At 41.8% G+C, this 20514-nt stretch overlaps 1 protein-coding gene across 3 annotated transcripts in view; it reads right to left on the reverse strand.

The window, feature by feature from the left end:
• Positions 1 to 20514, reverse strand: part of NIPBL (NIPBL cohesin loading factor) — a 115565-nt gene that overhangs the window by 22591 nt on the left and 72460 nt on the right. For all 3 annotated transcript variants that reach the window (XM_063453980.1, XM_063453981.1, XM_063453982.1), the window contains exons 11-16: positions 6379 to 6561; positions 5290 to 5472; positions 4987 to 5058; positions 2590 to 2679; positions 515 to 618; positions 304 to 390 (exon numbers count right to left, since the gene is read on the reverse strand). In XM_063453980.1, the coding sequence (XP_063310050.1) occupies positions 304 to 390; positions 515 to 618; positions 2590 to 2679; positions 4987 to 5058; positions 5290 to 5472; positions 6379 to 6561 (719 nt within the window). The remainder of the gene's footprint in view (positions 1 to 303; positions 391 to 514; positions 619 to 2589; positions 2680 to 4986; positions 5059 to 5289; positions 5473 to 6378; positions 6562 to 20514) is intronic.

The following is a 20514-nucleotide window of genomic DNA, read 5'->3' on the forward strand; positions in this document are numbered from 1 at the left end:
GAAGATTCTTCTTTGTACTGTGATACAATATATACAAATATCCCAGACAATGATAGACACTTTAAACACACCAAAGAGCACATGACAGTAAGCATTATTGAGAATAAAGATCTGTTTATTCCCAATAATACTTACTGTGGAAACCTCACTACAATAATCCACAATGCGACACAAAACATCTGAACATAATTTTGCACACTATTGACACCATAACATTTTTGGGCTCACTGTAAAAGATACTGAAATGTACCTTTTAAACTTTTTTTTTTTTTTTTTTAACCGGGGAGGAAGGGGGGCACTTACATGGTTCATCATTGTTGAAAGCTTAGAACCATCCTGAATGTTCTTTTCAAGAATTCCTAGTAACTTGACCATTTTTTCAGATGAGATCTGATGCAAATGAGAAATACAATTAATGATGATGTACAAGGTACTACAGACATTAATGGAATTTTAAGGTGCATGGGAAAGAGCAACAAGGACATCACAGGCCTTCTGTTTTCATTCAGTTTACCTTATTCGTAATGCCCATAGCTTTAATTTTAGCAGACTCACTCCCCAGCTCACTAAGCTGATGTTTGCCCAGGAGGAGCTCTTGTGGAATCTCATCATCATCACCTGAAAACCAATCAAGAATTAAAAATTTTAAGGGCCGATTTAGAAGATTTTGCAGTAGTAATCTCTAATCGGGATAAACAAACTTACAAATTATTTTATTTATAAAGCTTCAACATGTCCCACACTGATGTACATTAATCTTAATTAAAAACAGGTTTTGATACAGGTTAGATTTTTATAAATGTATTTTAAAAAAAAAAATTACATTTGTACCTTGTAATATTTTTTTTATTGGACTAACAGAATTTTTTAATGACAAGCTTTCGGGAGCACCTCCCTTTCTCAAGTCTAAAGCATTTCTGAGCCAGACGACACATAGAATTCAAAGTTGAGTTGAGATACAGGGGTTAAAGGACATGAGTGCAGATAAGACACAGGTGTAATAGAAAATAGACCCCATTCTCGCAGAGGGTCGTTAATATCTTGTGTGAAGATCACAGAGCAAAGGACAAGAGAGAGAAATTAAACGGCAGAATGAATATGCACAGACACTCCATTAAACATCACAAAGAAGAATCCTACTGCACTCCTGTGGGACACCATTTTACCCAGCCTTGCCACTCAATGAAGGACTCAAAAATCAAAGTACTGAAAGGGGTTTTTAAAAATACCCAAGAAAGAAAAACATTTGAAGTCAGAATGATCCAATTGTTTAACAGCAAGAATGCAGGACTAAATATTGATTTGGGCATCCTGTCCCACTACCAACACTTTACATGAACACTCCCTCAGCATTATCTTACTGTTCTGTCATATGTATCAAAACTTTAAAATGCATTCCAATTATATGTTTATTCTATCAATATACAAAGTACTATGTGTAGACCCATGCTGTTATGCATGTATGCTTATATATGTGACTGCATTTATATTTGTGTATATGAGTTCATGTGCATGTATGTATATGTGTTTGTGGGTATGTATATGTACACATATATGTGTGTGTGTGTGTGTGTGTGTGTGTGTGTGTGTGTAAAGTGTGTATATACATGCATACATGTATGTATATGTGAAGAGGTGTATGTGTACATATACACATATATATAGGTCTATGTATGTGTAGGCATATTTGTATATGTGTAGGTACATGTATTGGTGCTTGTGTTTGGATGTATGTGCAGGTGTGGATGTACATATATTTGGGCATTTGGTTGTATTTATATGTATATTGTTGTATGTACTTGTACATATACACTACTTGTGTATATGGGTGGGTGTGTGTGTGTATGTATATATATATATATATACATATATACATACATATATACACACACACATACATACATACATACATGATATAGGCCTTCATGCATATCCTGTAACTCTTGGATGGGAATTCATTAATACATTCTTAAAAGCTTCAAGAGTGTATTATTAAAACCAGTTTAATTTGTAAAAATTGCTGCAGCTCTACGCCTGCCCCACAGAGCGGTCCATCAGGTATCCTGAATGCCCAGTTATGTCCATCAGGCATACCAAACACCACAAGCAAATTTAGGGGAAGACTATCTTTCTTCATAGGCTCTGTGAACAATGAATCAGGCAATATTTTAACTGAACAACTTATCAGTTTAAAAAGATGTTCTGCTCATCAAGTGGTGAGTGAAACTGCTCTTGGGGGGTGAACTGCTTAACCCCTTAAATCCTTGCCCACCAGAGATTTAAGTGATAAGAAAAGAACCCAAAGATCAGAATGAGCTAAAGATGAATGACCGGTGTGCCTGTAGCTGTGATCTATTGAACAGGAAAGAATTTAAAAACATAAAATCAGCCATAGGAGATACCCACTTACAGCCTTGATTAATACAGACAAGAAAAATGGAAGAAAAGACAAACACAAACATTACAAGTTACTAAGCAACCTTTGTAATTTTAATAAACTTTTCTTATTTAAAAATAAATTGAAACCAGACTTTGAATAGCTCCCTTTTAAACTTACAAATACTGCTTTAAACATAAGAGAAACCTTACCAAATGCTGTGAAATCCATGTCTTCCAAATTGTCCAAAATATTTTCTACAGCTGAAGAAAATCTTTTGAATGTGGAGGAGTCCATCAATTCTATAGTAAGGAAAATATAGTAGAAACATTTATTTGATGAAACAGACCTTTCTGCTAAAATGTAATACTAAATACAGAATAAAAAAATCTTTACTGACACACAAAAGCCATTTTTACCGGGATCCAAAGCTATCTATGTTTAAAATGTAGTCGCAGCTGTGCTCTGGGACATGGGTTTAGCTAGGGTTTTAATAATAATTTTAAAAAAAGATTGTGCAAAAGTACATGGAATGTATTCACTAATAGAATTAAAATAAACATATGTATAGGCAACTTCCATAACTACTAAAAATGGATACGATTTTAAAGCTATTAAAATTGTAGAAGCATAAAAATGTAGCAAACACTATTCCATATACTATAACAGCTACATAACGAGTTACAAAATTAATACATTTGGACTGGTGTTCTCCAATGAAAATAGCTAACAAGTGAATATAACCTGCTAAAACTTGCTGAAATAAGCTGGTATGTTGGTAGGTTGAAAGGTAAAACAATAGTCACTTTATTACTTTAGCTAAATAAATCAGTTTTAGTGTATAGATAATTCCCCTGCAATTTCACTGCTCAATTCACTGTCATTTAGGAGTTAAATCACTTTGTTTCTGTTTATGCAGCCCTAGCCACACCTCCCCTGGCTATGATTGACAGAGCCTGCATGAAAGAAAAACTGGTTTCACTTTCAAACAGATGTAATTTACCTTAAATAATTATCTCAATCTCTAAATTGAACTTTAATCACATACAGGAGGCTCTTGCAGGGTCTAGCAAGCTATTAACATAGCAGGGGATAAGAAAATATTAATTAAACAGAACTTGCAATAAAGAAAGCCTAAATAGGGCTTTCTTTACAGGAAGTGTTTATGGAAGGCTGTGCAAGTCACATGCAGGGAGGTGTGACTAGGGTTCATAAACAAAGGGATTTAACTCCTAAATAGATTGAGGATTGAGCAGTGAGGCTGCAGGGGCATGTTCTATACACCAAAACTGCTTCATTAAGCTAAAGTTGTTCAGGTGACTATAGTGTCCCTTTAACAAAAGATGGAACCGGAGTAATGTTTTTGAAGATGGTAATTCATAAATGTGGATAAAGGAGAAGTAACTGAAACTATAGAGGGAATGATAGACCTCCCCCCGGTGGCTACTCGGGGCTTTTATGCATCTTTGGGAAATAGAAAACAGGGAAGGTACCAGCGCTAATATTCAGACAAAATTCAATATAACAGTGTAAAAATCCCACACTAATGTTCAGCTGCTGTATCACCCAGATCTTATCTTTCAACAACAAAGTATAGCCAGTGTGAAGGTGAAGCGCTATATAAATGGGTAACCAGAGTGTAGAATATATTCCGTGCAGTAGAGAGCAGAAATATAATGAAAAGATACCTGCGTGGTCTATTAAAAATCACAATGGTTCTTAAGTGGTTTCCTAAAGACATAAGCAAGAAAACCAAAACATAGTGCAAACTGCAATACAGAGGTAGATATATATCTAGGAAAAAACAAATTTTCCACTCACACTTTTAGGAGCTAAAAGGGTATAGCTCAATAGAAGCACTTTCAGGGTCCGTAAAGGTGACCCTTATCCCTAATATGAGTTCTTTCATATTATATTTCTGCTTTCTACTGCACGGAATATATTCTACACTCTGGTTACCCATTTATATAGCGCTTCACCTTCACACTGGCTATATCTTAGGGAAATAGTTGTTTGCTAATTTTTTATGCTCGTAAAAATGAGGACTGCGCTCAAAGTGTCCTTGCACCGTTACTAGTACAATACGCTGTGATAGTTATGGTGTTAGTGATATTTGTGATAGTTATGTATAAGAATCCCTTTGAGCAAAGGTTTACGACAGTAGCTGGAATTGATTGTTATATTAATGTATACATTTTTCTGTATGCCATCAATATCTTGCACTGAAACATTTATTCAAATGACATGTTCACCTTAAGAGATAACAGCACCCAAAGCGACAAATAATGTATTATCATGAGGTAACACTCTATCCAGCCATCCGCCACGATTAGAGACTTATTACACTAATGTAACAATCCTCATATCCATCCCACCTCTTCCCCTAAAATACAATTGATACTGCTTAGGAACAGTTCCCTACGTAGAGCAATCCTCTCCAATGATTCCACTGGGGGTGAATTACCAACACATTCTGCAAAGAGTGATATTTGTTACCTTCTGCCTATTCATCTCTAGCAAGTTCAAAACTTATTCCATATTAACACATCATTTATATACCACAAAGTATAACCCTATACCACTGTTTCTCAATAACAAATATTTCTTACCTTCAGGCGTTAGTTTGGGCTCGTACGCTTTCCTTTTCTTCTGACGTTCCTTTTTCTTCATTCTCCGGGCCACTGTCATTTACAGAAGGTTTATTATTGTATAGACTAGATATCATTTATAAACAGCATCTCAATACCATACAGACAAATCCACTATTCAACTATTTGCAAACTTGAAATTTCTAGAAATTTCTAGCTCCAACTACAAAACCTGGGTTATTAAATCTGCTTGTGTTTAGGAAATATTTGCCCATTTCATTAGATGACTGCAAAATAAAAAAACGTTTTGAGCTGTAGACTTGCCGTCACTTAGGCTTGGAGGTGGAGAATCTTCCATTTCAGAGTCCTCTGGGCTACGATCACGGTAGCGACTACTACGTCGACTGTCATTCCCACTGCGGCGGTGGTCACCAGAGCTTCTCCTCTCACGTTCTCCACATTGCCAATCCTCATCACGTTTATCTTTTTTCTGCCTTTTCTTGGATGCTGAAAGCAAATATTAGAAAGATGCATAATCAAGAAATCAGACAGAAATACTGCATTTGGACCTAAAAGTAAATCTGTGACTTAGCGCTTTTTTCCAATCCTGATTTCACTCTAAATGTCATAACTTTGTAACATTCCTGGTCCATGTCTTTGTTCCAGTGCCCAGAGTGACTTAAAAGTGCAGCAATTTGTAAACTGTTGCAAACTACTAAGATTGCTCCCTGGGAATGCACTTCCTCCTTGCCATTCAACAAGTGTGTGTAGCATGCACATACAACTTACATCGGCTCTGCATACCACAACACACAGCCCTGTTTGCAAACTGAACTGTGTTACGAACAAATAACAGCCATGGTACAGCTGCACTCAGTTTATTGAACAGTGTGACTATAAGAATAGACAAGAGCAGATGCATCTGGGTGTAACTGGACTAGTAGCTGGAGCAATAGCCTGTTCAAGTGCAATTTCAAATTTCTTAACCACTTTTTAATTCATTATCTACATATCTTGTCCCTTTAAGCTAAAACTGTAGATTAATAAGGGTGCAGTAAATCCCATTTTGTTTTAGAGTAAATACACCCATTTTAATCATTGCACACCCATTTGTACTGTTGCAGGGTTTTTCGAATACACAATAAATAGCTAATTTTAACTTTGAGGATTATTGTAAGCAAAGATATTTTATCAATCATATTTTAAACAAATGTATAAACACTAAGGATGCACACTGCAACCCTTCACAAGATTAGAGGTCAATACTTCTTTAATCCTTATAAACGAGAAGGATTATTGATAGTCTTAAATACTTACATAAAAATGTGAGATACAATGTAACCACTATACAAAGTATAAAACTGTTTAGCCTAGGCTTTTCACACAAATACGGACAGGGATAAGGGTACATACGTTCAAAGGCCTCTTCACTCTCGTTGTCATCATCTGAGCTGATCTCTGCGTACTTGGGCTTCTCATTTACTGTGCTACGCTTGCGTTTGTTCATTTTAACACGTTCACACAGTGGCATGGATGATTCAATTTCTGCCACCAGTTCTGGAGGAAGTTCTTTCAACACAGATTGGTCAATGCCACCTAAAGAAGGAAATAGGAACAAATTAGCATGCTGCACCAAAGAACGATATTTATAATTAACAGATTAGTTCAAATACTCTAAAACCAATTTTCTAATTATAAAAAAAAAACTTTAATTATCAACCAATAAATATTATCCAATGTACTGTTAAATGTATAGCGGACAACATGTCCTGGAAAGTCATCATTTTTAGTCCCTTTCTAGATTCCTACACTGCTCTTTACTAAAAATATTTTGTGAGCAAGTTAGGGTACTATTGGGATAATGCAAAAGAAAGGAAAGGGCTAATTCCAGAAACTGCATGCATGGTTGAAACTTTGTGGAAATTATCAGCATTATAACCATGAACAACAGGGAGAACATATACTACATGAACCCAGAAAGCTTATGGTGGTGCCCTTAAATTTTGTGCCTTTATGACTGAATCCATTTTGGCACTTTATGGTGTTTGTTCCACTATAATCGCCATAATAACTACAGCCTCATGTAGTGGTTCTGGTGCCTATTGCCTGTCCCTGTAGGCTTTTCAATGTAAACGCTGCTTTTTCAGAGAAAATGCAGTGTTTACATTGGTGCCTAGTAATCTCTAGTGGGAGTCACTAAGTCAGCCACTAGAGTGGCTTCCAGGTGTTCAGTGTCTCCGCCCTCTGCATGGAGGCACTGAACATTTCCCATAGAGATGCATTGGTTCAATGATTCTCTATGACGAGATGCTGATTGGCAGCGTGGCGTTTTGCAGCTCATGTGCAATAGCCTCCCAATGCTTTCCTGTGGGAAAGCATTGGATTGGATGAGATCAAAGTTGATCATCTCAGCCACAGAGGTGGAGCAAGGCGGTGCTAGCCGCAGCAAGACCAGCATGGGGTGGGATAAGCGGTGAGTACATTCACCTTTTCAGAGCCATCTAAAGGGGGGCATGGGAACTTAAACAGCCACACAGGCATTCTCGTGTTCGGAATACATATTTGTATTCCAGACACTATAGTGTTCCTTTAATATTTACTGTTTAAATGCACCCAGACATAATACATTTTTAAAGGACATACAGGTTTTGCTTCTGATACCCTTATATTGCACATTACATATGAAAAATAAAATAAGAAGCACTTTTAACAGTTTCTATGCAACTAATAGGACTAATAGAAATAAGACAAAACAGATTCACTTATTCCTGATTAGCAAAATTCTGCATATGCCTAGGAGTTCAATTATTTTTTGTTAAAGGACAAATACGGCAAATAGAGCGGCAATGTCAAAACGAAATACTTGCAAAACTTAGAAAGCAAACATCACCAGGGTTATTTACTAAAGTGACAGCTGTCCAGAATTCACAGCGATTAACATCTAAGGCCAAAATAGACCATATTTAAGCATAGGTCAGGGCTCTTCAAATCCCAGGCGCCAGGTCACTGTGGCGACTAGGATTTTTGTCTATGGGATTTGCTGGTCCATTCAGCTTCCGAGGTGTTTGGCTGTTTATTATTGGAGGCGGGCTCATAAAGAGCATGGGCGTCTATGTGGGTGGTCGGCCGGCCAGTTCAGGAATAGCATGGGCGTCTGTGTGGTCGGTCGGCCTTCTAATAGAGCGCTGGCGTGTGTGCATGGGCGGCAGGCTCCAGGATGTTTGAGGTGCACGTGCAGCTGTAATCGCCCTGCTCTGCTCCCGCTCTCCAGTGATGCCGGGTGATGGAATATGACTTCATTCTGGCCCCGGCATCACTGGAGGGCACTCTATAGAACAGTGCAGGGAGATAACTTAAGCCCCACTGGACCTCAGGGAAGCCTAACCACTCCAGCTCCCAAAGGTAGGGAGGCTGGATGGCCACATTAATGTGTGACAAAAATGGGCATGCGCATCAGAGAGGGAGCGCGCATGCCTGCGCAAGGCGGCAAGGCAGCGCGCATGCCTGCGCAAGGCATGCGCGCATGCCTGCGCAAGGCATGCGCGCATGCCTGCGCAAGGCATGCGCAAGGCATGCGCGCATGCCTGCGCAAGGCAGCAAGGGAGCGCGCATGCCTGCGCAAGGCAGCAAGGGAGCGCGCATGCCTGCGCAAGGCAGCGCGCATGCCTGCGCAAGGCAGCAAGGGAGCGCGCATGCCTGCGCAAGGCAGCAAGGCAGCGCGCATGCCTGCGCAAGGCAGCGCGCATGCCTGCGCAAGGCAGCGCGCATGCCTGCGCAAGGGAGCGCGCATGCATGCGCAAGGGAGCGCGCATGCCTGCGCAAGGGAGCGCGCATGCCTGCGCAAGGGAGCGCGCATGCCTGCGCAAGGCAGCAAGGGAGCGCGCATGCCTGCGCAAGGGAGCGTGCATGCCTGCGCAAGGCAGCAAGGGAGCGCGTGCCTGCGCAAGGGGGCGTGTGCCTGCGCAAGGCAGTGAGCGACCGTGTGCATGCACAGCAGCGAGATCAGTCTTCCCATAGGAAAGCATTGGGATGCTTTTGTGCATGTGTGGCAAATGCCACGCTGCGTCAATAAACATCTCCTCATAGCGATGCATTGATGCAGGGCATGGAGATGCTCTACGTAGGTGCTGCGCACTGTGCATCACAGGCCCAGGATGCACTCCAAAGTCCGCCTGAGTAACTAGAAGTGTTGCAAGGCAGCAATGTAAATACTGCCTTTTAAGTAGTTGTTCTGGTGACTATAGTGTCCCTTTAAGAATTGTATTTTTGACATTGAAAAACCTGGCTCCTAACTTTTTTTGCTGGCTCCTAAATTCCAATCAAAGTTGTCAAGCCCTGACATTGGTAATGTGGAGACTTTTTACAGTTAGACTATTTTGGTCTTAAAGTTGAAATCCTCTGAATTCCTGACATCTCAATTTAGTGAATAGTGCTGTAATGGCACTCACATGAACCATAACTGCTACAAAAAGCTATTTGGTTGGAATTTCCTTTGCCGGTTCCATTCCCTGTGCAGTTTGGTGAAAAGAGGAAAAAAAAAAAAAAAAAAAACTACCATCAACTCATCAGCGCTAAGACCAAGAACTCCCTGTAGCCTGGATCCTCCTTGGTGGGCTTACACCTCAGGTAGTAAAATAAAATCCGCCTGTAAGTGCAGCGTTTTAAAATGTTGCAGATACAGACTTGCACCATTTTCAGTTCTAAACAGTGAAGTGGTCATGGTGCTTGGAGTAACCCTTTAACTATTTTACCACCAACCTCTGCCAAGTCTGATGGCACTATTTCACAAACCGTGTGTCCCCCTATATTTGTATACTGCTACTGCCCAATATACCAACATCCTGCATGTAGATTTTTTTTTTTTTTTTAAGCTATTGGGAGTTTATTTAATTTTTTTAGCTATTAGGTGTTTTATTTTTAGCCCTGCAGGCACTGAATAAACCGTCTATTCCGGCCATGTGATCGCAAGGATCCTGCCGCGGGGCGGATCAGGCAGACGCCAGGATCGTGACCGCCGGCGTGGTAGCTGCGTGGACCCAGTAAGGCCAAAAGACGGCAGAGACGTTCTATGCCGCCCGCCGGCGTTTAGGATCGCCCTAAAAAGGACATCATAGAACGCCAGATGTCCTTAAGGGGTTAAATGGTAAATGCACAAAATATACAAGCCAGTCATTTATTTTTATTATGTTTCCAAGAATATTTATATGTATGTGTAGTGGATGCCCTTCTTCCCTGTCCCATAGTGTTCTTCCCCCCCCCCCCCCCCATTCCCTGTCCCATAGTGTTCTTCCCCCCCCCCCCCCCCATTCCCTGTCCCATAGTGTTCTTCTCCCCCCCCCCCCCCATTCCCTGTCCCATAGTGTTCTTCTCCCCCCCCCCCATTCCCTGTCCCATAGTGTTCTTCTCCCCCCCCCCATTCCCTGTCCCATAGTGTTCTTCTCCCCCCCCCCCCCATTCCCTGTCCCATAGTGTTCTTCTCCCCCCCCCCCATTCCCTGTCCCATAGTGTTCTTCTCCCCCCCCCCCATTCCCTGTCCCATAGTGTTCTTCTCCCCCCCCCCCCATTCCCTGTCCCATAGTGTTCTTCTCCCCCCCCCCCCATTCCCTGTCCCATAGTGTTCTTCTCCCCCCCCCCCCATTCCCTGTCCCATAGTGTTCTTCTCCCCCCCCCCATTCCCTGTCCCATAGTGTTCTTCTCCCCCCCCCCCATTCCCTGTCCCATAGTGTTCTTCTCCCCCCCCCATTCCCTGTCCCATAGTGTTCTTCTCCCCCCCCCCATTCCCTGTCCCATAGTGTTCTTCTCCCCCCCCATTCCCTGTCCCATAGTGTTCTTCTCCCCCCCCCATTCCCTGTCCCATAGTGTTCTTCTCCCCCCCCCATTCCCTGTCCCATAGTGTTCTTCTCCCCCCCCCCCATTCCCTGTCCCATAGTGTTCTTCCCCCCCCCCCATTCCCTGTCCCATAGTGTTCTTCTCCCCCCCCCATTCCCTGTCCCATAGTGTTCTTCCCCCCCCCCATTCCCTGTCCCATAGTGTTCTTCTCCCCCCCCATTCCCTGTCCCATAGTGTTCTTCTCCCCCCCCCCCATTCCCTGTCCCATAGTGTTCTTCTCCCCCCCCCCATTCCCTGTCCCATAGTGTTCTTCTCCCCCCCCCCCATTCCCTGTCCCATAGTGTTCTTCTCCCCCCCCCCATTCCCTGTCCCATAGTGTTCTTCTCCCCCCCCCATTCCCTGTCCCATAGTGTTCTTCTCCCCCCCCATTCCCTGTCCCATAGTGTTCTTCTCCCCCCCCATTCCCTGTCCCATAGTGTTCTTCTCCCCCCCCATTCCCTGTCCCATAGTGTTCTTCTCCCCCCCCCATTCCCTGTCCCATAGTGTTCTTCTCCCCCCCCATTCCCTGTCCCATAGTGTTCTTCTCCCCCCCCATTCCCTGTCCCATAGTGTTCTTCTCCCCCCCCATTCCCTGTCCCATAGTGTTCTTCTCCCCCCCCCATTCCCTGTCCCATAGTGTTCTTCTCCCCCCCCCCATTCCCTGTCCCATAGTGTTCTTCTCCCCCCCCATTCCCTGTCCCATAGTGTTCTTCCCCCCCTTCCCTGTCCCATAGTGTTCTTCCCCCCCCTTCCCTGTCCCATAGTGTTCTTCCCCCCCCTTCCCTGTCCCATAGTGTTCTTCCCCCCCCCTTCCCTGTCCCATAGTGTTCTTCCCGCCCTTCCCTGCCCCATAGTGTTCTTTCCCGCCCTTCCCTGCCCCATAGTGTTCTTTCCCGCCCTTCCCTGCCCCATAGTGTTCTTTCCCGCCCTTCCCTGCCCCATAGTGTTCTTTCCCGCCCTTCCCTGCCCCATAGTGTTCTTTCCCCCCCTTCCCTGCCCCATAGTGTTCTCCCCCCTTCCCTCCCCCATAGTGTTCTCCCCCCTTCCCTCCCCCATAGTGTTCTCCCCCCTTCCCTCCCCCATAGTGTTCTCCCCCCTTCCCTCCCCCATAGTGTTCTACCACCCCCGTCCCAAAGTGATCCTTAACAACCCACCCCCCTCCCCATGTTCCTCTCTATCCCCTCCTTGGTCAGCGCTTCCCGGTGGGTCTCCTGGTAGCGTGGCCAAGCGGAGCAGTGTGCACCGCAGTACAGGAGATTCAGTACTCAATGTATTCAAACCACCCCTATCCAGGTACAAATTGGACTGACACTACAGAAAATAGTGGAGGGTAAGCCTGGTTGTATACCCTGCACCCGATATTTTTAGAATTGCTGAACGTTTGAGCGAGATATTAGGCCTGAGGTCTACATCGCCATGTGCTCCCTGAGTAAACTAATTACTATTATGATATTTATAGAGCGCCGTCAAATTCCGCAGCGCTTTACAATGGGTGGACGAACAGACATGTAGTTGTAACCAGACAAGTTTGACACAAAGGAACAGAGGGGTTGAGGGAATATGAGAACCTTGATTATGACGCATCGCAACAGAGGAAGCCCACAGAGTTTGCATTCTGCATAAGAGGACAGGCTTGGACCAGGCAAGTTCTGCACAACGAGAACCACACCAGCAAACCAATGCTTTTGACTTGGAGAGGTAAATCATTTTTGGTCTGCTCGCTCCACCCTGCTTACCAGCTCACCCTGGCACCAGTGGCCCGTCACTGCAGATTGCCTGGTCTACATGCTACTAGAGGCAAATGCCATCCTCATGGAGGCTGGATTCAATATGGATTGGGCATTGTGTGGCAGAGCTGTGGCCCTCCAGTGGTGGGAGCACGACGGAACGCTGCCTCTGACATTTCCTCTGTCTGCTTGTTTAAGAGAATGGAGTGGCCACTGAGTCTAGGTCCAGTCTGGAGGCCTGAAGCCAAATACCCACTGATCTGTAAGCCCTGCTTTGCGTGTGGAGTCAAGACACCCAGGGAGCAGTGGCCAGGGTGCCAGATGAAGCCCGTGGGCCAGAGTGGTGAGAGAAGCAGTGTAGGCTCCAGTGTTCTCCAGGAACGTGACCCAACAGACTGTTGGGGTAGGAGTCTGGGAATTCGTGGGTCCCTTGGCCAAGGACCTGAGAGACTCTATTGATGCCAATGCTATACCTTCTTTCACCTCTGCTGGGCGATGAGGAGGGGGGGGGGGGGGGGGGCTGTGCCCATTGCCCAGGGTGACTTGCTGAACTATGAGCTCGAAAACTTTTTTAAAATATATTTTTCAATACTTGCCTGCCTTATACAGGTTGCAATTGTTTAGTAGTCATATGTTCCTTTTCAGGTTTTATTTATTTTGTGGTGCGCATGGGGTGTAGCAACCATTGTTAAAACAGCGTATGTGTAAGGCCCCTCTGGACCTCACATCTTACGTGTTTTTATCTACCCTGGGTGTCCGCTGGAGATTTCTGCTTGGCCCACACACCACAGGGTTTACATGTTGGCTTCTGCAATTATATTTTTTCACTTCCTTCTTTTCTTACCCTCACTCTCCTCTTACTTTCAAACTCCTGTCAATGTAATGTTCCACATTGTGCGGCTTTTTTTTGGTTATGTATTATATGCCGTCAGTGTTTTATTGTCATATGGATCGTGCCCTATATATCTTGTATTTCATGTTGTATATGTCACTATTGCGTGTATATATCCACAATGAAAACATGCATGCATTTTTTTCCACATTTTTATTTTTAATTGGGGGTATTTCTAAATAAATAAATAAAAAATTGCAAAAGCTGCAGCAGTTATGACTGCAGCCTTTGCAAGCCTCTCATTTCTTTCCTGGCAGAGACTTCTGGTCGGTGCCGGGGAAATGACTGAAAGCTTCTGATTCAGAGACGTGAGTGTGCACGCAGTAAAAGGGGCAGCCAGAGAAGAAGCAGGAGCTGAGAGGACGCAGCAGTTATAGACAAAGTAGCCAGGTATAATGGAGCTCTGTGTGCGCATGTGCTCACATGGACTAAACGGGCTTATTGCCACTTGCCATTTTTTATAATTAATATCTTCTTTCTTGTGCTGTGTCTTAATACATGGGCGCCTCCATTTTGCTCTCCTCGGTCCATGATGTCTGTAGTTTGCCCTTCTGTGGGGGTCTTTTTACTCATGTATTGTGGGTAAATTAGATTAACAACTGAAATGGAACTTTGCCTGCGCTAAACCCGTTGTCAAAATTACAAAACATGCTACCGATAAGAAAAGGTTTTAATTTAAAAACAAATCTGTAAAGTGACACTAAAGGCACCCAGACCACTTCATCTCAATGAAGCGGTCCGGATGCCGTGTTCCCACCCCCCTTTAACACAACAACTGAAAACATTACCTTTCTGGAGGAACCACAATGCTTTCATTGCAGATTTAACCTGGCTCTAGTGGATGTTATATTGACAGTCATTTGAGGCGCTTCCATAAAATAGAATAAAACTCAGATATTCTAGTCAGATGATCTGATTGGACGCAGTGCGGCCAATCGGAGATAATGAACCTGGATGGCTACACAGAGAAGAGCAGCACAGCATGGGCTGAAAGTTAAGTAAATCACCTTTTTTAAACCACGCTGGTACAGTCAACTAAACGATGACTAAGGCACTTGAGTGTTAGGAATTTCCAACGCTATAGTGTTCCTTTTACTATACTACCTACCTAATAATTCTATCAACAGGTTCTTACCCAGTAATTGTATCACAAAACAATAACAGTGAGGAAGGAGTCATGCATAAAATCCAGTTCTTATACAAAATTGGGATTTATTAAAATGTCATGAATTCACAAAGCAACATTTTTTTAATTTTTTTTTTTAAAGAAAATAGTCTTTATATAGTATAACTAAGTTCTATTCTATGATTCGCTATAAAAGATTTCAAACTTCATCTTAAAAGGTTACATACAGTGAAAATATATTATTACATATTTCCTTCCAATATAAACTTTAAGGAGGAATTGTAACTTTCTGAAATGTGATAATTCCTTGTTCCTTCACCTCAGTAAATGTATTTCAGTGTTCACTAAAGTGAATAATGCAGAGGAAGCTTAAAAAACTAAAACATTTTGCTCTGCGCATACGTATCCATCGCATTTTCTCCTGCAGTGCCGGGGAAAACATGTAACATTCCGGGCAGGTAAACAGATCTAGAGACTGATCCAAAAACATGGTGATAAATGTATTCAGTGCACTGGCACCGATGCCAATTACACAAGTGAACCTGTCATGAGAGATACAGGTTTGCAGTTTAACCATCTGGCTTAAAGGGACTCTCCAGGCAGCAGTTTTTACTCACCTGGTTCCAGCGCCGGGAGCCTCGTGAAGCCGCGCCCTCTATTTCGTCAAAATGACGAAATAGGCGGGCGCAAGCAGGGAGCAATCAAACGCTTCCATTTGGAAGAGTCATTGCTCCCTTGTGCGCATGCGCGGTTTCGCCGCACATACTTCAGAGGACAGCATTCATGCCGCCCTCTGAAGTCCTGAGCGCACTACCGCAAATGCGCGCGGCCACGAGCTGAGCTGACTGACAGCTCAGCTCGCAGTCTTTGCCTGCCCCCCTCTACGGACAGGCTGGAGAGAGAAGGCGCGCACACAGTGCCTTCTCTCTCCTGCACACGTCAGACGTATTTTAATACGTCTGACATGTACAGGGCCTTTTTAGGGCCCTGCATGATAGGAAGTCCCTCTGGTGGCAGTCTGAGTGACGGCCACTGGAGGTATTCCTATCAATGTAAACACTGTATTTTCTCTGAAAATACAGTGTTTACATTAGATTGCCTGCAAGGAGCTATAGATCATACCTGAACAACTACATTAAGCTGTAGTTGTTCAGGTGACTATAGTGTCCCTTTAACTTTTATACAATGAAGTGCTTCTTCCTTTAATATCATTAAAATCTCTTATTTTAATGTAATCTTTAGTACCCCTGTCTCCTGCTGAGAGCATCGGTCATGTTTTCATGATCCGTTAATCATCAATGGGTGTTACACTTTCTATTAGACAACTCTCCTGCATACCCCTATCAGAGAAGCATAACAGGATAAAAGTCCCTAACACTTTTTGTTGGCTTTGTGCAAATCAAACTTATTAGTTCTCTCCCTCCATCCTCAAGATTGCCTGTCCAAGGCTGCTGCAGTAAATCATTATGGCTGTTTCTCTCTTCTCTCTGTACTGCTCTCACACAGAGCCTGTCTCTTCTCCCTACTTCCCCTTGTAGACATTGCTTACCCTTAACGCTGAATTGAAGGAGAGAGGAGGGTTTCCCTAATAACAGACATGCAGAAGACATCCTTACCTTTGTGCAGACTGAACTGACAGAGGAAAGGGGCAGTTTGTAATTTCTGATTTTAGAGAAATCTAGACATTTGCTAGCATAATCTATTGATGAAACCTGATTCTCTATCATTTATAATATTCAGGGAAATGACCGTACTCAAAGACTTCAAAACAGTAGTAAAATACTACTACTTTTATTGGCACATGTTAAAAGATAGGTTGATGTTTCAGTCCCACCAAGGGGACTTTCATCAGGACATGAAAACATGTCCTGATGAAAGTCCCCTTGGTAGGACTGAAATATCGACCTATCTTTTAACTTTTTACAAAACATTTTTTTTTGTTTGAGGGGGAATTTTATATCCAGAGAAGGGGTAGCGCCATGGGGACCAAGTTCGCGCCCGTTATGCTAACCTTTTTATGGCATTTTGGGAAAAGTCCTATATATATCATGAACATGACTGGGACTCTATAGGCGGTACATTGAATTTTTTTTGATTGGAGGGGCAGTAAGACATTGGATAATTTTTTAACTTTTTTAAATTCTAATTCTTGGGGTATGAGGCTCACCTCGGAAATTAGTAAATCAGGAGGCAAACTTCCTAGATTTAAATATTTTTATTGACAATGGAGTTATCAAGACCAGTACTTTTTTTTTTAAACTGTTGATGTTAACAGTTACATCAACAGCGAGAGTTGTCATCTTGGCTTTCAAACATCCCTAAAAGTCGATTTATGAGAATAAAAAGGAATTGCACGGAAGAAAAAAACATTCCTAGAACAATCCGATACTTTAAAATAACAGTTTTATCAGAAAGGATATAAAAAGGTTGATGTAGAGGCAGAATTTGAGGAAGTTCTAACTAAACCTAAAAAAGACTTGCTAATGTATAAAAAGAAAAAAGAGGAATCCGCACAAGATAAACAAGTGTCTTATTTGTGATTTTAATTCACAAAGCCACATTTTTCATAAAGTTTTAAAAACAGTGGTATATCCTTAAGCAAAAGAAAGACCTTAGTGAATATATAGGAGAAAAGCCGAGAGTAGTTTATAGAGGTGCCAACAATTTTAAAGATATCCTGACAAGAAGTTATATCTCAAAAAAACAACTTAGAGATAATGATCTACATGGGAAAAAATTAAAAGGGTTTTTTAATTGTGGGAATTGTAGAGCATGTAATATGAGTAAAATTGTAGATAGTTTTTTTTTATTGCTGTTACTGTGATTCTTACTGCACTTTACTTCACCAAGTCCCTGAGGAAGTCCAACCTAGAGGACGAAACGCGTAGGACGCTTTATGGTGACATGCTGTTTATTTGATACTTGAATGTAAGTTATTAAAATATATTTTTTATTACACTCTGGAAGTGCACTACATTTTTGTATATTCTTCTCTTTGAGATATATACACCTATTGGTTGATGAATATGTGAGAAGTGACAATAGACTGGACACTGAAAGAAAAGACACCACTCAAGGCTCTTTTTATTCTACAAATCTCAGATTGTCCCCTATTCTATATCGTATATATCTATTGAAGACAGGAGGAAGTCTTTTGGGGATTCACCTAGATTCTTCACCCAAATACAGGGGAAGTTTTGGTTTGCTTTATATAATATACTTTTCACTGGGGTTGTGTTCACATATACTGTTTTAGTTTGCATAATCTCAAAGTGGTCTGGGCACAGTGGTCCTTTAGTTATCATGCAATGTAAAGCATTGCCATTTAGTAAATATGGCAATGCTTACATTGCAGGGTAAATTGTGCCTCTAGTGTATCTACCTGAAAGACACTAGAGGCCTTCCACTGTGAGTACCAAGTCAATCTCGGGTCCAACACAGCACTGTGTCTCTATAATGAGCATTGGATTGGACATTTAGAAGAGTTAGCGTGACATTGCAGGAGGCAGGTACGTACACCTCTTCATGGTAATTGTTTTCCCTGATGGCAATGGCCTCTCAAGCAAGATAATGCACCCTCCCACACTGCATAAATTGTTCAGGAATGGTTTGAGGAACATGACAAGGTGTTGCCTTGGCCTCCAAATTACCAAGATCTTAATCCGATTGAGCATCTGTGGGATGTGCTGGAACAACAAATCTGATCCATGGACACCCTATTTCACAACTTGCAGGACTTAAAGGCTCTGCTGTGAATATCTAGGTGCCAGATACCAGAGGACACATTCAGAGGTCTTGTGGGGTCCATGCCTCAACCCATCAGATCTGTTCTGGCAGCACAGGCGGAAGCTACATAGTATTGGGCAGGAGGTTTTAATGTTGTGGCTGATCAGTATATAAATAAAGTGATATAATTCCTAAATGGCCGAGATTTATCTATACACCAAAATGTTTTGGTGACTATAGTGTCCCTTCAATGTAAAAGATGTTCGCAATGGTCACTGCAATCTCCAGTGTCTCCAGCAGGTAGAGCTCCATTAAGACATCCCTTTAACTGCTGGTTACATTTCCCAGAGAATTAGGTTAAAGCATGGCACTCGAAAGGTTTAGATCAGCATGTAAGATGCAATCAGTCTTACAGAAAGACCATGGACAAAGAGGAAGTGAAGAACAAAAAAAAAAAAAAAAAAAAATACTTAAGGATCAAAGCAGCAAACGATTTACAAGCTTGATGTTTTCAACCACTAAAGTACGCTTTAATTGAATAAGCATATTCAGTTAGCTTAACAGTAAACTACTACACTGTTCATTACACTTAATAAGCGCGGTGTTTAGTGGGAAAGGAACTCACAAGTTTTATTTTAGCTGCATCTGGACCCTGACGGGTTAATAATGAAAGTATTTGTTTTCAGCAGCAAGAATGAGAATGTTGTACACGTGCTCTCTGGCAGAAACAGCACCACCTAGTGGTCTTATTTATAAACATTATGCAGAATATGTCTGAACATATATTATTTCGGCAAGCTCCTAAGTGAAACACCGAGTGCAGTAAGAATTCTCACGAGATCTGCTACTAAATAAAAACATTTTACAATTGGCAAAACCATGAGACTTGTGAACTGCATTGTAAGATGACACCAACGGAGACAAGATGCAGCCTCCACACACATCTATAGAGACAACTTGTACTTCCAGGAAATAATGCAAACAGGGCCCAGAAAGAGGTGCTGCACAGATCCTCTCCCAGATCCAGCGGAAAATGAAAAAAAAAAAAAAAAGGCAAGGATTCCTTACAAAAAAAAACCTCAGGAATATCTCCCTACATCCGTTAACACCTGTATTACAAGTGAATATAACAATTATAGTAAATATGCAAAACGTCTGTCACTTTGTTAACAGCTTGTGGAATAATATTTATTAAAAAAAAAACTATCAAAAGCTTCCTTTGAGGAGGAAATGTGTGCATTCAGTTCTACACCTTTCCCCCAGCTGGGGAGGGAGCAAATCCAATTCTGGCACGTGCCTGTTATAATGGGATTTGGCCAGAATGATGAGCCCAGTATGAGAGAGAGAGAGAGACACAGACACACACACACAAATCTACTGCCCTACAAAACAATTAGAACAAGTAGTTCAAAAGATAGACATATCTCAGGTAAGTCTGTAAATAAATAGTGACGATTATCAACCAATGATGATGGTTTAAAAACAAAAAAAAAAAACCTTAACTGTCTCACACGAGGTCCGACTTGATCCAAAACAGTCTGGGAAACCATGTTTTTAGATATTTGATCTAGCTGATCATTTCTCAATGAACTGTAACATGTTTTGTATGGAAGCACATTGTGCTTGACAAATTATTAGAAATAAAATGATCAACCAGGTAATTTGTGTTTCAATTTTCAGAAAAAGCTTGAAAGGAGACAAAACATTTTTAGATCAAAATGGATAAGAATTAAGGGGGCAAAAATTATGTAGTCTCTAACTACACAGACTGCAAGTTAAAATCTTAGCAAACTACACTTTTACTAAGAAAAGAAAAGAAAGCCAAAGTGCAAAACATTTATATAACTATCCAGACAAAACTACAAAAGTAAAAAAAAAAACATGAAACATGTAATGCCTCCTTTCTTTTAATTAAAACGAAATATTTACTGCAAAGAAAAATGCTCTACAAATATCATGTAAATGCACAAACCAAGAGAATAATTTATAATATAACATACTGTATCTGCAAGGACAGCACTGGGACATATATGTTCCAGTGCTGCCTAATATTAGTGGGAGTTCACTCAGTTTACAGAAAATAAGTGCCTGCCTTGTGAGCTCCATTAAAAATACCTGAGAAACCCCGGCTATATAAGAACCAGTCAGTTACCAATTTGCCAAAGGCAAAAAATCCATCTGCAGAAGTATGGGGCTTTCCCATCAACATA

This window comes from Pelobates fuscus, chromosome 5 (assembly GCF_036172605.1).
Source record: "Pelobates fuscus isolate aPelFus1 chromosome 5, aPelFus1.pri, whole genome shotgun sequence".
In the NCBI taxonomy this organism is placed as follows: Eukaryota; Metazoa; Chordata; class Amphibia; order Anura; family Pelobatidae; genus Pelobates; species Pelobates fuscus.